General features: G+C 37.3%; 1 protein-coding gene across 1 annotated transcript in view; it reads left to right on the plus strand.

The window, feature by feature from the left end:
- Positions 1-15,486, plus strand: part of LOC139755007 (lysophospholipase D GDPD1-like) — a 183,328-nt gene extending 167,842 nt beyond the window's left edge. Inside the window, exons 6-7 of the mRNA XM_071672915.1 lie at positions 4,699-4,813; positions 10,317-15,486. Coding sequence (XP_071529016.1) covers positions 4,699-4,813; positions 10,317-10,463 — 262 coding nt within the window. The 3' untranslated portion in view covers positions 10,464-15,486. The remainder of the gene's footprint in view (positions 1-4,698; positions 4,814-10,316) is intronic.
- Positions 15,487-16,167: the final 681 nt, after the last annotated feature.

Genomic DNA, 16,167 nt, shown 5'->3' on the forward strand with positions numbered 1-16,167 from the left:
ACCACAGCTCCCTTTCCATATCCAGGCCCCACAGAACTTTTCATGGTTTACCCCAGATGCTTCACATGCCCTGGTTCAATTCATTGACAGCACGTCGACCTCAGTATGCCACATCGTTCCAATTCACTCTATTCCTTGCACTCCTTTCACCCTCCTGCATGTTCAGGCCCCAATCACTCAAAATCTTTTTCACTCTATCTTTCCACCTCCAATTTCGTCTCCCACTTCTCCCCGTTCCCTCCACCTCTGACATATATATCCTCTTTGTCAATCTTCCCTCACTCATTCTCTCCATGTTACCAAACCATTTCAAAACACCCTCTTCATCTCTCTCAACCACACTCTTTTTATCACTACACATCTCTCTTACCCTATTATTACTTATCCGATGAAACTACCTCACACCACATATTGTCCTTAAACATCTCATTTCCAACACATCCACCCTCCTCCGCACAACTCTATCCATTGCCCACTCCTTGCAACCATATAACATTGTTGGAACCACCATTCCTTCAAACATACCCATTCTTGCTTTCCGAGATAATGTTCTTGACTTCCACACATTCTTTAACGCTCCCAGAACTTTTGCCCCCTCCCCCATCCTATGATTCATTTCCGCTTCCATGGTTCCATCCGCTGCCAAATCCACTCCCAGATATCTAAAACACTTCACTTCCTCCAGGTTTTCTCCATTCAAACTTATCTCCCAGTTGACTTGTCCCTCAACCCTACTGTACCTAATAGCCTTGCTCTCATTCACATTTACTCTCAGCCTTCTTTCACACTTTTTACCAAACTCAGTCACCAGCTTCTGCAGTTTCTCACACAAATCAGCCACCTGCTCTGTATCATCAGCGAACAACAACTGACTCACTTCCCAAGCTCTCTCATCCACAACAGACTGCATACTTACCCCTCTTTCCAAAACTCTTGCATTCACCTCCCTAACAACCCCATCCATAAACAAATTAAACAACCATGGAGACATCACACACCCCTGCCTCAAACCTACATTCACTGAGAACCAATCACTTTCCTCTCTTCCTCGATAAAAATTTTTCTCTGCTTCTAAGAACTTGCCTCCCACACCATATATTCTTAATACCTTCCACAGAGCATCTCTATCAAATCTATATGTATATGTTGATATTTGTATGTGTCCATATTTATGTACATGGGCATTTATGTATATATATGTGTATATGAATGGATGGGCCGTTGTTCATGTTTCCTGGAGGTACCTCTAACATGGGAGGTGGCAATTGTGTATGATATTAATATAATGAATATTCATATTACTCACCATCAGTGCTATTCCTGTGTAAGAGATAGGAGTAGATTGTGACAAACAAATGACCTCCATATCCTATCCTCATATATCAAGATGAGAAAATTGCCTAAGACTTACCGGCCATGTCTCTTTATCTTGCTAGTTTTTGATTTGTTTAGTAAATATATCTTGAAAATTTGGATTAAAGTTGGTAACTGGCACATTAGGCTAGAGTGTAGAGTTTAATCCATGTTTTGACACAGCTGTCTTCCTCAGTGAACCAGGAAAGATTACAGATCAAAGATGCTTCCACCGGTCAGCCTTGTTCCTGCCAAAGTTCCATGTTCATTGACTGGTGGGCCAGCTGTCTTGGCCCTGCCCCTCTCTTCCCCTCATGTAAGGCTACCCTCACTGTTGCCCTTACCCAGGTGATACTACCAGCTCTCAAATTTATGGAATCTTCTAGAAGTATGTTTGCTGCTTCCAGTGCCTTCGCTGACCTCTTGTTAAGGCCTCTCTCTACCACTTGTGCATTTTTACACCTTGGAAGGTGAGATTCTTCATCCTTATGCACGACAATCTCGTTAGATGTTTTATGATATCTTATTTCCCATTTGTATTCTTATTTTTTAATCATACCCTGTTTTGATTCACCATAGTATGATTTGCTACATCCTGCACAATGTATCTTCTATTCTACACTGGCATATGTGCTTTTGTCACTCCTTTGAAAATTGATCATGCTATGGTGAGTCAGGACAGGGCTCAACTAGAAGATTAGAAAAATACAAAAGGGACATGTCATAAAACACCTTGTGCAATTGTCATGCACATGGAAGAAGAATCTCACCTGCCAGGGTGGGAAAATGCACAAGTGGTAGAGAGGGCCTTAACAAGAGGTCAAGGAAGTCCTTGGAAGCAGCATACATACTTTTAGAAGATTACGTCAGTTTGAGAGCTGGTGGTGTCACCTGGGCATGGGAAGCAGCAAAGGTAGCCTTAGATGAGTGGAAGAAAGGGGCAGTGCCAAGATAGCCAGCCCACCAATCAATGGACAAGAGACTTTGGCAGGAATATAGCTGTCGGTTGGGTGCATCTTTGATCTGTAGTCTCTGTTAGTCCACTTAGGAAGACAGTTGTGTCAAAACATATGGATTAAACTCTACATTCTAGCCTGTTGTATCAGTTATCACCTTACTCCAACATATGTTGTCATGGAAGTTATAAAAACCTCAGTATATTCATATTAAAAGTAAAGTGTGATACCAAGATCAAGAGAAAGAAAAATAATAAGACCTCCATGCCTTCCCTTTTTATCTCAGACTTTATACTCCATCTAGCCATCACAGAGTTAGTTATATTGCTTTTTTATCTTTTTTATTTTTGGGTTTGAGTCTCCTCCCCAGATAATCTCATTCCAATACCTGAGCAGGATGAAATTCCTGTTCGTACTTTACAATAAAATTTCCATGTTGATAAACTCTCTACTTTCTATACGATAAAATCTTCATGTTGATAAACTCTCTACTTGCTATTTGGTGCTCCCTCTCAGGCTGTAATGTTGGAGGGAGTATCACCTTTTGGCCCTTTGTCCTGTATCATTTCTATTGAATTAGGATACTGACACTGTCTTTCAATGGCTAGATTCATCATTGGCACTGGTCTGTTGATATGATATTTCTCCTTTCCAAGAACCTGTCAGTAACTTCATCCTTGGTACATCTTGCTGCACTGCTAACTCCCTTTCTGGTTTGTTCATTGTAAGATAAGCCTTTTCTGCATTGTTATACTTGTTTAATGTTTCCTCTAAAAAAGACCCAACAGACTTTGAGGCTGAAAGTGTACATGGCATCACAAAATTTACAGAAGTGTAAGTGTCAGACCATTTTTAGGTTGAGGTGATTCATTGGGTCTTTTTTTTTCCAATCATTTTTCACTTCTTTTATTAAATCAAAATATGTGTATATTTTTTGCTACAATTATTGAGAAATATCACAAGTTGCATGATACTGAGGTGTAAAATAGTGAGACTTATGTACAACTTTTAAATTTCTGTATGCTGAGTGCATTTACAGCCTCATCACAGCTCTTTCCATTTATCTGCTGGTCAGATACTATAGAAGTACCTCTGTATGTTTTGCATCATTGGATATTGCTTGGTGTTTTGTTGTATTCTTTCATTGACCTTTCTTTGTTGACTTCAAAGAATCTCACCATCACACTGAAAATTTCATTCAGAAACTTAAAGATGTAAAAATTTTTCTCCTATATGTACTGCCTTCCATTGTTTGCAAATTTAAAGCCTCTGATCTTAACCTTTAATTCCTTTCTATTTGAGGTGTGATCTTTGTTGTCCTCCACTGAAACATTGATATGAGATCTATAAGCTTCTTCACATGAGATGACCAAATTTCACAAACTTGAGGTGCATTTTCTGTTTTAGATGTGGTACAGGCATAAGTGGTGAATACAGTAAATCTTTGGTTTAGGGGACTGATAGGGAAAGGGTAACTTTGTTGAAGTGTAGTTGAAGAAGGAAAGATTTTAGTGAAAGAGAAAAGAGAGGCATTTGGGCAGTACTTACAAGGAAAGTGTGCTCATGATTGGGAGATGTAAAAGAACAAGTGGCAAGAGATCAAGAAGAAGGTGCAGGGATTGAAAAAGAGGGCAAATGAGAGTTAAATCTGGTCTGTTTAATCTGAAATCTGTTATATTGGGTCCATTAAATCAAGGATTTACTGTAGTTTACTGAATATTTCCTTCTCCAAGTTCTTGAGTGCACTTTGGTATTAACCAAGAGATAGTTTTCTTCATTAACAATGCTCCTAAAGTGGTTTTCTGGTATTAAGTTGGGTACTTGATGACACCTCAGTTCCCTACTCTTTTGTGAAAGAACTTTCAGTGACATTTCTTGAATTGTCATCCTTTTCTTAGGAGATAATTATTTTCTGAAATCACCTGGACATGTAGACATTCATTCAAATTTCATTTCATTTAAGTTTCCTTGTCTCCAGTCGAGTCACTAGACTGTTAAGAAGCACATCTCTCAGTACGTGGGTGCATTTGGGATGGATGGGCAATGGTGGTATTAAGTCACTTGAGTGATCAGTTCAATAAATTATAATACTTTTTGATTCTCCACACCAGGGAAGGAAGATATACCAACACCCCCATTTTCTGACATGCTTTGCTGCTCCTGCAAAGTTATGGTCAAATCTATGCCTCCTTTTACTATGTTCCTGCTTCATTACTGTTTGTGGATGGGCTGAGCTTCATTATGTATGTGGGACTCTATGTCTGTGTGTGTGTGTGAATGTTTACATGTATGAACAAATACATTATGAGGGCCTACAATTAGCTTTGCATGTAGAAGCCCTTTGTCAAAATGTTAGGAAAAAGATTAATGACAATGCCTTCTTAAACAGGATATATGGTACTCACTTTGGATTTAAGTGGTGGCATACTGTGTTAGCCAAAATCGCCAACATGCTGCTAATCAGGCGCTCACTGTTTGAACATCTCTCAAAGCGAGGGGTTCAGGTAAGGCAGTATTTTGTTGTATTCTTAACATCGAATAATCATCAAAGCAGGACTTTTGATTTGTTTAATTACTTGATGTCAGTAGTCTTTTGGAAATTTTTCTTTCCTACAGACATGTCTCCATGAACTTTTAAGAGAGCTTTTGGTTGTTGGGAGTTAAAATGCTGTCATAGCTTCAGAATTGGTGTATCCATGGGGATTCACATCTGTTTACTGGTATGAAACATATCACACTGGTTGATGCTCATTCACAGAACTCAAAAACCATAGAACCACCTACCGAGGTGTATGATATCATGGCATGTTAAGATATAGCCAAGCTGCCTGTCATTATCATCATTCAGTTGCTAATATTTGCAAAGTACACTCTTACTGACCATTGCATGACATTTGTTAACATATCCTCACCTTTGCTTCTGGCTTTCAGAAATATCATATCTGTAGTGTACCCTTCTCTTTTCTTTATGTTTCCTTGCCTTGAGTCATAAGTATTTTGTCGTATCTTGCTAACTAGTTCACCTGGAGACACTGTCAATGTCAGCTACCACAGTGTAATGATAACCATAGGTCAGTCAAACACCTAATCTTTATTTTTATGTGTTCCATAATTTTTATTTTGTTTTGCTGTTTTTTTTAATATGATAAATGTGATGTAGTTAAGAGTGTAGATGATATGTCATTCATAAGTATTTCAGAATGGGGGTTTCGTTTGTTGACCTAGGATTTGATGATCACACACAAGACATATACCAAATGTTCTGCTTTTATGGGAATAATATTGGACTGTGTTGAAAAGGATCACCACTCTAGTTCACCCATGATAGAAGATTACTACTCAGACAGTCCCCTAGTAAATTCCATTCAATGATGTTGTTTCTTTGTCATTTCTGGTTTAATTGCTGACTTATTTTATAGAGATTAGCTCATAACCTTGTATCGTTGGTAAGAGTGGCAAATAAAGAACCTTAAACATGAAGGACACTGCTGCTGCTTTAAGAAAATTGAGTAGGAGGATATCTTCTCTGAGAAACCCCATGCACTACCTCATGGGACTGTTCCTTTATTGGACTTAATGTGACTTTGATTGCCTTCAGCAAAAGAATCTTAGTGGGTACTCATGTATTGCTTGATTTTTGCTTCTTAAGAGAGTATCATGTAACTGTTTCATTGATGAGAGAAGATGAAGACAAACCCTGATGCTTAAGGGCCCATGCTACAATTTATGTGCCAATGGTACATTGGGAGACTAATTTGGAGGGTTTTCACCAAGAAGGAATCCTTTTAGATACCATGTGGAACTGTTCCTTCACAGAACGTCAGTAGGGCTTTATTTGTCTTAAATAAATAGAGTTGTTGTTGCTGGTATGCTTCTCAACGTTTGCTTGAGATTATATTTTCATGCCATATCATCATTTGGGAGTTAAAGACAAAATTCTTTGTCCTGAGGTCCCCAATTCTTTTGTAGAGTACAGGCAATACACTGGGGAACTGCATGAAGGGTGTTTGACAGAGAAATTTTTAATCCCTCATCAAGCATTACAGAACCTCGTTGGAGCTCTGGTTGCAGATGACACAAGAGCCCTTGTTTGTGTTTTGGACCTTGTGTTACAGATCTTTTAGATTAATGATTTCAAAACATTTTCTCAACAGAGTGTGTTAATATTTTTTTTTACAGTACAGGGTGAGAGTTCTACACTCATTGGGCTCCATCTCTTGAACTTTATAAACATTTAGTTAGTTTATAAATATTTGCATGCTGTTGGCATTTAGTTTCATTGCTTAATCTATTTTAACCTTCCATTGCCCACACATTAAAACAGTACTTCATAACACCCTTTCCAACAAGATTCTTGACTAGATTCTTGGCATGGCCGCTGGGTACTTTGTCGATTTATCTCATGAAGATCTGTTTGCTGTCGATGTCTCCCAGAGTTTTCACATCAGAAGAGTTATGAAAAAATTAGAACTGTCTTCTTGCAAATATTGATATTGTATTCAAGTATATGGATAAGGAAATGTTTGGTAAGTAATTCACAACTAAAATTGGATTATATGTCTGGTCGCCATACTTAAAGAAACACAGACATAATTGGTAAGCTCCAAAGAAGAGCATTCAAGATGATAGCAGACTAACAAGAGCATAGCAACAGTGAAAGGTTGAAGGCTGCACAGCTGTCCACTTCAGGGGAGAGAATGGACAGGGATAAGCAGGTAACAGGATTTAAGTTCGTAAAGCAACTGGATGATATTGACATTCAACAGCTCTTCACAAGCTGCAATACCAAAATTACTAGAAAACATGATCAGAAGCCAAGATAGAGGATGGCTAAGAAGGATGTGAAGAAATACTGGTTTAGTGTAAGCATAGTGGATGGGTGGAATAGAGTAAACGAGGGGATGATGAATGCACAGCTTATAATGATTTAAAAGTCTCTATGATGGTACAAAAAGTATAATAGATGGTGCCCTTAGAGTGTGAAGCTATCTCCCTGTAATGTAAAAACAGTCACTTATGTAGAATCAAACCCAGTATAGGAAGGGTCATAAATATATCGATAGTACAGTAATATAAGATTTAAATCTTAGAGATGGACTAAAGGCCCCTTGTATTTAACACAGACACACACATAACTTCTTTTGTCAGTACTCACATATATGGAGAATAGAATAATATTTGTAACAATTTACAGGGATGTACTGAGAACCCCATGCATTCAGTACAACTCACACATACACAAGGTCATGTCTGTGCATATGTATATGGACTGTAAAACAGTAGATAGGCAAGTTACAGAGATGGGCTGAGGACCCTGTGTACACATCATATAGATGCATTTAGTATCAGAAGTCAAGGTATCTTAACTCAAACTTTCCTCGGGAAAGCTTAAAGCATTGTGGTAGCTACACCTAACTGAAGTTGGTTCCCATTTATTTACCAAGCAAGAAGATAGGTCCTGAGTTCTGTGCCTTCTACTCATGCCAGAAGAAAAGTCAAGACAGCAGACTTCAGATCAGCACCACTGACTACCATTACCAGGGTATGAGGATATAGCACAGGTTGCCAAGAAAAGGTATTTTGATACCCTAGAAATTCTAATTTTTTAGAGGAAATTTCCGGTATATAACCATTTAAGATAAAAAATTGATAGTTTTATTACAGTATGGCTTCCCTCTTTAAGTGGTGCATAAGAGAACCAACACAGTAAACTTAATTTCAGTATTTTACAAAAAGTAGAATAGTGGAAACCCTTCAGGCTTGTATCTGATAATCTGAGTGTTGTTCCAAGTATATGTTCCTCCCCCTTCCATGGTCCTAGTGAAAGAGTAGTAAGTGCATCATTATTTGAGATTTTCAAACTGGAATGAGACACAGGAAGTCAGTCTTTACTTTGGTGATTGTATGGTAGCAGTTGTTGCTGTAAAATGATAACTTCTACTGGGAAAAAACTCAGGGCTTGCAGAGTTGCAAAGTGCTTAAAGTTTCATAGTTGGAATATATTGTAGTATTAATGTTCTGAGTATTGCCCAGTGGATTGCTGGCATAGTAGAATGATCATAAAGCATGATATTTGCCATAAGAGCAGCTAGTACAGGAGAAAGGAGTGAAGATTTATGATAGTGAAAATTACTGATCTTTGGAAAATGACTGCTGTTCCAAAGACTAAGGGACCTGGTTTCATGAAAAGAGAATCCATTCTGGTTGACAGATTATTATTGGAGTGTAGTACCTTGAGGCTCATGTTGAGTCACAAACTAATGCTGTGACTACTTAAGTGTTTGGTTAACTGTGCTCCAAGGTTCCAGTATCCATACAGCTATTCCCTACATTGCTGTAAGTTGTGTACCTGTTTGTGGGTTGGCTGTAAGTAAGGTTAATAAAACCTGTATTGCAGTGCTAGGCATAAGCAGGACCAGCTTTAACTTTCCTCATAGAATACAAGCTTTTTCCCATTCAAGGTATCAAAGGTTATTCTTTTTTTTTTTTTTTTCTTATTTTACATCTTTGATTCTTTGTCTTAATCATCTTGCTTGATATTAGTTGTTTCTGCTTGTAGTAATAAGCAGTAATCTTTTATCTTAAGAAATAGTGCACACTTGATGAGGACAAAAATGTGGTTCTCTTTTGTCATGGAAGCATAGATAAAAGTCTTTTGATATGGTATGGTTATGTAGACCAAATGACAGATGATAGGTTGGTCAAAAAGTACATGGAATATGGTGGAAAATACAAATCGGAGAATTAGAATAGGAGATTTGATAGAAACCATACAGCAAGATAAGTAATAAGGGCTTGATATATTTTAGACGTGGATGCCAGCAGAATCATTTGGAATCATGTATAATAGAAACATTTTGTGTATGGAGGTGATATGAATGGAAACTTTGGTCTCATTTTTATATTCAGTTTGGTGTGTAGTGTGAAAAAGTAAGAAACACCTATAAACTTGGATTCTTGTAAGAAGTTGCTTTTACATATTCCATCTCATAGAATAATTGGGGTGGCCTTAGTTATAATAGATATATAGACAGAGATAGAGAGTTGTAGGAAGTATTCTAAAAGTTTTTTGTTGCCATTCATTTTGTCATTAAAAGTTCCATTCTTGTAATAGGATCTACATTAGCATGTAGTTTAGTTATGAAATTGTAGGTCCCATATAGAGAAACACTTCTTCCCGCTTTTTATTTGTGGTCTTCATTTATGGAACTTGTTATCACTTTGAAGTGAAATTAGATTATATGGGCTGAGCCTCGTGGTGTGAAGAATGGCTGTAAATATCAGAGCCATCCAAAGAACTAAAGCCCTTATAGTGTCAGCAGAATACTATACTTTTTGGATAGACTTGCCACCATTACATACAAGGCATCATTTTCCAATGGAAGATAGTGGTAATGATAATTTGCTGAAAGCTTGGGCCACTCAAAATTAGTCTAGTAGTTAATTAGGCAACTCCTATTGTTATTAGAATGTTTTCAGAAGAAAAAGTCTTGAGGAGATATCTTTTCACACTGCCATTATGGTGCTTGCCACTTGATTTTTTTTTCTCCAAAGTGGCTGGTGAGATTAGTTTAAGTCATAATGTAAAGAGATAGTTTTATGGCTGTTTTATTTTGAATCTTGATTGGTTACTTAATGATAGTTTATTTGTTTTCTTACCATTCTGGTTTTATCATCAGCCACCTTGAGTAAGTTGTATTAAGCGTGGGTATCAGATACTGGTGCTGTACCCTTTAAGGACTCATTGCATACAATATTTTTTTTCTGTCAGGCTTGTTTTATCATCATGCTATGTCTGGTTCTTAAATCAGCATTGTATGTACAAAATATTTTCCAGGTGTTGTTCTTTAGAATGTTAGGGAAATCTAAGTTCAGCATTCAAAACACTACTGAGTAAAATTTTGCTTGTTTATCCAGCACATATACGAAGTACTTTCCTTTTGTCATTACTGTATTTAATTTGTATGTATCACTGTGTGACTATACATTGAGTGACATCCTCAACAGACTTATCTCTGGGTAATGAACACGGAAGAAGATTTCCGCAGTGCCTTCGAAACTGGAGCCACTGGTGTCATGACAGACTATCCCACAAAACTGAAAACATTCCTGGAAGAAAATCCACAGTATACTCTCAACAACAAACTCAGCTAAACCTGGTTCATGTTGAGGGATGTCTTACACCACTGGCCACTCAAGGATTTTGGTTCTATGTATGTGGCATAAGGGGGTTATAACAGGTATGGGCTTTGTAGTTCATATCATTTATCCATTTTTAGTCATGCCCATAAATGATATGTATCATTTCACAGACAGATGCAAGGAAATAATACTATTGATTTGGTTCAATACTCCTAAAGTGGCTGCTCATGTGTTCATTATTTTTTTATTCATAAAGATTAAATTGAGATGATTCTTAGGAAGAGATTTTCAAAACTCATTTGACTTGTTGATTAAAAGAATTCTTTCTCAGATGTTCCATAACGTCTAAAAGTTATCCTATCATCCCAGATGTAATAATATATGACTCATGAGCACCCATAGTGAGCAGTAGACTGCAAAGCTAAATTTAATAGGTGCATGGTAGCACTTCTGTAGACACTTGAAACAAAACTCCTCAGACACACCATTGCTCATAATGCAGTTTTAAGAAGCAAAATCGAATAAATGTCATATTGGCCCTTTAGCTTTAATAGAGTTTACATAAGATTTACTCATACTCATAAGTTATTAATATCAGTGTGAGATAGCAAAGGTAGTTTGCTGTGTACTGACTCATTTTAATTTGGGGGTTGTTAAAACCATATGTACTTAAAATCATGATATTCATGAGTTACCCACATTGTGCTGTTACGTTATATATAATGCCTTTGCATTATTATGAGCCAATATCTCTGCTTTATCTAACAACCTCAATCTTCATTCCCTGACTCACTTTCATCAGTAATGTCAACTTTGATGTGCTCAGTGTCACTCTCATCGTATTGTCAACATAGATGAGTTCAGTGCTGTATTGTATTATTTTCAGGTATCCATGAAAGATGAAAGTTGAATTTGAACCTGCTCTTACTGAGGTTTAAAGTTTTTAGAATACTGAGGAGAATTTTGGGCACAATGCATAAGTTACAAGCAAGTGAAGGTGTTCCTTTGAATATATAAGGTGTAAGGATAGAGTAGGGTAGAAATATGATGATCATTGATTTAAGTATGCATCATGAAATAAAACAATGCATAAGTGATATTTTCCAGCAGCTTTTTTTTTTTTTTTTTTTTTTTTTTTTTTTTTTTTTAGAAGATGAGAATTTGATATTTTTTTTATCACCAAAGCTAGTCATCTTATCTAAGGTGTACATTACATGGTATACTGATGGATGAATGAAACAAATGGTAATGCATATGGTAATACAGTACCATGATAGGGAGCAGCATTATAATTTTCATTTGAAGGCCTTCTTTCGAGTCAAGTTACTGAAAAGAGGTATTGGTATAGATGTGCTCTGTATTAGTCGTCTAAAGATCTTGATTAGCTAAATTGAACTTCATCTGTTATTAATGCATACGTGCAACAGTTGTGGTATAGTCACAAAAGTATCAATTATATGTAAACCAGAATATGACCTTGACTATTATCGTAGATATTGCCAATGCATGAAACAGTAATACTTAAACCTTGCAGTATATATATCAATTTATAGTCAGTGTTCTTCAACTTTTAAAATGTCTGTGTCAAGTTATTCTCTAATGAAGATTGAAAGATAAGGAAATTTACAAGTCAAAGCGCCATACAGCCAGTTTTTTAGTGTATTTGTTTATATGATCAGTATACCTATGTACTGATGGTTTCCCTAAAAATAACAGATTATTGGGGTCATGCATGTATTATTTTTAACAAATGCCCATAAGCAGGAATTTACTGATCTCTCTGCATCAGTTTTCATTGTCTTACTTTTAGAACTTGCTTATATTTATTCAAGTATTTTGGTGACAAAACATGTTTACAATTTTAGTTATCAGTTTTCACAGTAATATTCAGATCATTTACTGAATGATTTTAACTTTATTTGACTATCATATAAGTAAGCTGGCATTGTGAATGTGTGAAAACAATTATGGCTACATCAAAAGGTACACACTCATGGAAAAGCAGAATGGAAAAGCATGAATTTTAGAGATGTAGAAGTGGAGGCACTGTTGGAAAGGGAGAAGAAATGCAACAATCTTTGAAGGTTGCAGTATGTATTTAGAACATAATGCAGTTACTAAGTGGTGTTGAATTTTAAGGACCTACCATAAGTGGAAGAAAAGAAAAATTCCTCTCATTTAGTAGTGTTTCCATGGGCAACAGTTTGCTTCATTTAATTATCTGTCTGTATAGACAAACCCCATTATATGTTTGAGATGCATTCCTGAGAAGGGCATTTTGAAATGAAATAGCATTTGATGCATTAATTGTTCCATTAACCTGATGATATAGGTAGACTCTGTTTTCCTATTGGACATATCTAGTCAAAGATTTCTTATTGTGATATAAAGCAAAATATTGATCAAGTACCAGTATTTTGTTATTATAACTTTGGTAAATATATAGAAATATGAAACAGTAAATAAATGTAAGATGTTACTCATCTGAATTTTTTGCAGATGTAGGGGTGAGAGGTTGTGGAGTTATTTAGACAGGGGCAGGCTTGTTGTAACTTTTCATCTGAGGATGAAATTGAAGGACTGGTTATTGGTTGTCATGGTATGCTGGAGCTTTTCAGGGCCTTTTCTTTAGACAGAGAAATTTGTTTAAAAATTGTTGGAGAGCTTTCTTACTCTTTTATTGGTACAGCTCTATGTAGCAATTAATGCCAAAGGTTATTACCCTGTTAACTGCAGAACTGTGTTTTCTGTTTGGATCATCTTTTTTTGAGCATGTTAGGATAATTTCTTTCCACTTCATGTTCAGCTCTAGCAGCTTCACCACTCACTCTCAAATTATGTAGACAGGTACTCTTTCTGATATGTTTAAACCAGTCATGACAAGCATTGACAGCATCTAGTATGTCTGAACTTTCACCCTATTCTTTCTTTGCCTTCAAACAAACTTTGAGCATTTCCTCAATAACTGTTTTGCTGAGAGGCACATTGTCCTGATTTTTTATCTTTGGTCCAAACAATTAAAAGTCTTTCCATCTTTTCCATTACACCATCCTTGGTATTAGTTATCTTGATAGTGCCTGAGCACATTCTGATTTTGTGTGCATTAACACAGACTGTTCTGACTGACATAGGCTGTAACCCAAGCATCCTGTTGACATAAATAGCTTGTTGCCCAGCAGTACAATGTCTTTAAACATATGATTTAACTTCTGCATTAGTACTTTTCCAAGTATTTTCTTATCAGAGGTAGAACCATATTTTGCTGGGCATTTTTCATTCATATTTCTTTGGCTTGATAAGGTTTGAAAATAAAATGATGTTTAAAAGTCATTCAGAACAGTTGCATACAGTGTGTATGGTGGAACTGGGTGAAACTGATACTAATGAAGTGTAACATTTGGTCTACAAATGAACGTCATCCAAAGAAGTCTATATCTGTCACATTAATGTGCCAGTCAAATTTCATGATATTGTTCTCAAAAGTCTGACATATGGCACTTAATTCATAAACAGTGTTTTGGCAAAATGATGTTAATTGGGGTGAATAATTACTGATCATTACCCTGTGTGTATGTCTGTATCATTACTGTTCATCTTAAACGGGGAAACAGGAGTCATGCGGGGAGTGCTCATCTTCCTCGAAGACTCAGATCGGGGTGTCTAAATGTGTGTGGATGTAACCAAGATGAGAAAAAAGGAGAGATAGGTAGTATGTTTGAGGAAAGGAACCTGGATGTTTTGGCTCTGAGTGAAACGAAGCTCAAGGGTAAAGGGGAAGAGTGGATTGGGAATGTCTTGGGAGTAAAGTCAGGGGTTAGTGAGAGGAAAAGAGCATGGAAAGGAGTAGCACTACTCCTGAAACAGGAGTGGTGGGAGTATGTGGTAGAGTGTAAGAAAGTAAACTCTAGATTGATATGGGTAAAACTGAAAGTTGATGGAGAGAGATGGGTGATTATTGGTGCATATGCACCAGGGAATGAGAAGAAAGATCATGAGAGGCAAGTGTTTTGGGAGCAGCTGAATGAGTGTGTTAGTTGTTTTGATGCACGAGACTGGGTTATAGTTATGGGTGATTTGAATGCAAAGATGAATGTGGCAGTTGAGGGAATAATTGGTGTACATAGGGTGTTCAGTGTTATAAATGGTGATGGTGGAGAGCTTGTAGATATATGTGCTGAAAAAGGACTGGTGATTGGGAATACCTGGTTTAAAATGAGAGATATACATAAGTATACGTATGTAAGTAGGAGAGATGGCCAGAAAGCGTTATTGGATTACGTGTTAATTGTTAGACGTGCGAAAGAGAGACTTTTGGATGTTAATGTGCTGAGAGGTGCAACTGGAGGGATGTCTGATCATTATCTTGTGGAGGCGAAGGTGAAGATTTGTAGAGGTTTTCAGAAAAGAAGTGAGAATGTTGGAGTGAAGAGAGTGGTGACCAGTAAGTGAGCTTGGGAAGGAGACTTGTGTGAGGAAGTACCAGGAGAGACTGAGTACAGAATGGAAAAAGGTGAGAACAAAGGACGCAAGGAGAGTGGGGGAGGAATGGGATGTATTTAGGGAAGCAGTAATGGCTTGTGCAAAAGATGCTTGTGGCATGAGAAGCGTGGGAGGTGGGCAGATTTGAAAGGGTAGTGAGTGGTGGAATGAAGAAGTAAGATTATTAGTGAAAGAGAAGAGAGAGGCATTTGGACGATTTTGCAGGGAAATAATGCAAATGACTGGGAAATGTATGAAGGAAAGAGGCAGGAGGTCAAGAGAAAAGTGCAAGAGGTGAAAAAGAGGGCAAATGAGAGTTGGGGTGAGACAGTATCATTGAATTTTAGGCAGAATAAAAAGATGTTTTGGAAGGAGGTAAATAAAGTGCGTAAGACAAGGGAACAAATGGGAACATCAGTGAAAGGGGCTAATGGGGAAGTGATAACAAGTAGTGGTGATGTGAGAAGGAGATGGAGTGAGTATTTTGAAGGTTTGTTGAATGTGTTTGATGATAGAGTGGCAGATATTGGGTGTTTTGGTCGAGGTGGTGTGCAAAGTGAGAGGGTTAGGGAGAATGACTTGGTAAACAGAGAAGAGGTAGTAAAAGCTTTGCGGAAGATGAAAGCCAGCAAGGCAGCAGGTTTGGATGGTATTGCACTGGAATGTATTAAAAAAGGGGTGACTGTAGTGTTGACTGGTTGGTAAGGTTATTTAATGTATGTATGACTCATGGTGTGGTGCCTGAGGACTGGCGGTATGCTCGCATAGTGCCATTGTACAAAGGCAAAGGGTAAAAGAGTGAGTGCTCAAATTACAGAGGTATAAGTTTGTTGAGTATTCCTGGTAAATTATATGGGAGGGTATTGATTGAGAGGGTGAAGGCATGTACAGAGCATCAGATTGGGGAAGAGCAGTGTGGTTTCAGAATGTGTGGATTGTGTTTGCTTTGAAAAATGTATGAGAAATACTTAGAAAAGCATTTATGGATCTGGAGAAGGCATATGATAGAGTTGATAGAGATGCTCTGTGGAAGGTATTGAAAATATATGGTATGGGAGGTAAGTTGTTAAAAGCAGTGAAAAGTTTTTTGAGGATGTAAGGCTTGTGTATGTGTAGGAAGAGAGGAAAGTGATTGGATCTCAGTGAATGTAGGTTTGCGGCTGAGTTGCGTGATGTCTCCATGGTTGTTTAATTCGTTCAGGCATGGGGTTGTTAGGGAAGTGAATGCAAGAGTTTT

The sequence above is a fragment of the Panulirus ornatus genome, chromosome 18 (genome assembly GCF_036320965.1).
Source record: "Panulirus ornatus isolate Po-2019 chromosome 18, ASM3632096v1, whole genome shotgun sequence".
Taxonomy (NCBI): domain Eukaryota; kingdom Metazoa; phylum Arthropoda; class Malacostraca; order Decapoda; family Palinuridae; genus Panulirus; species Panulirus ornatus.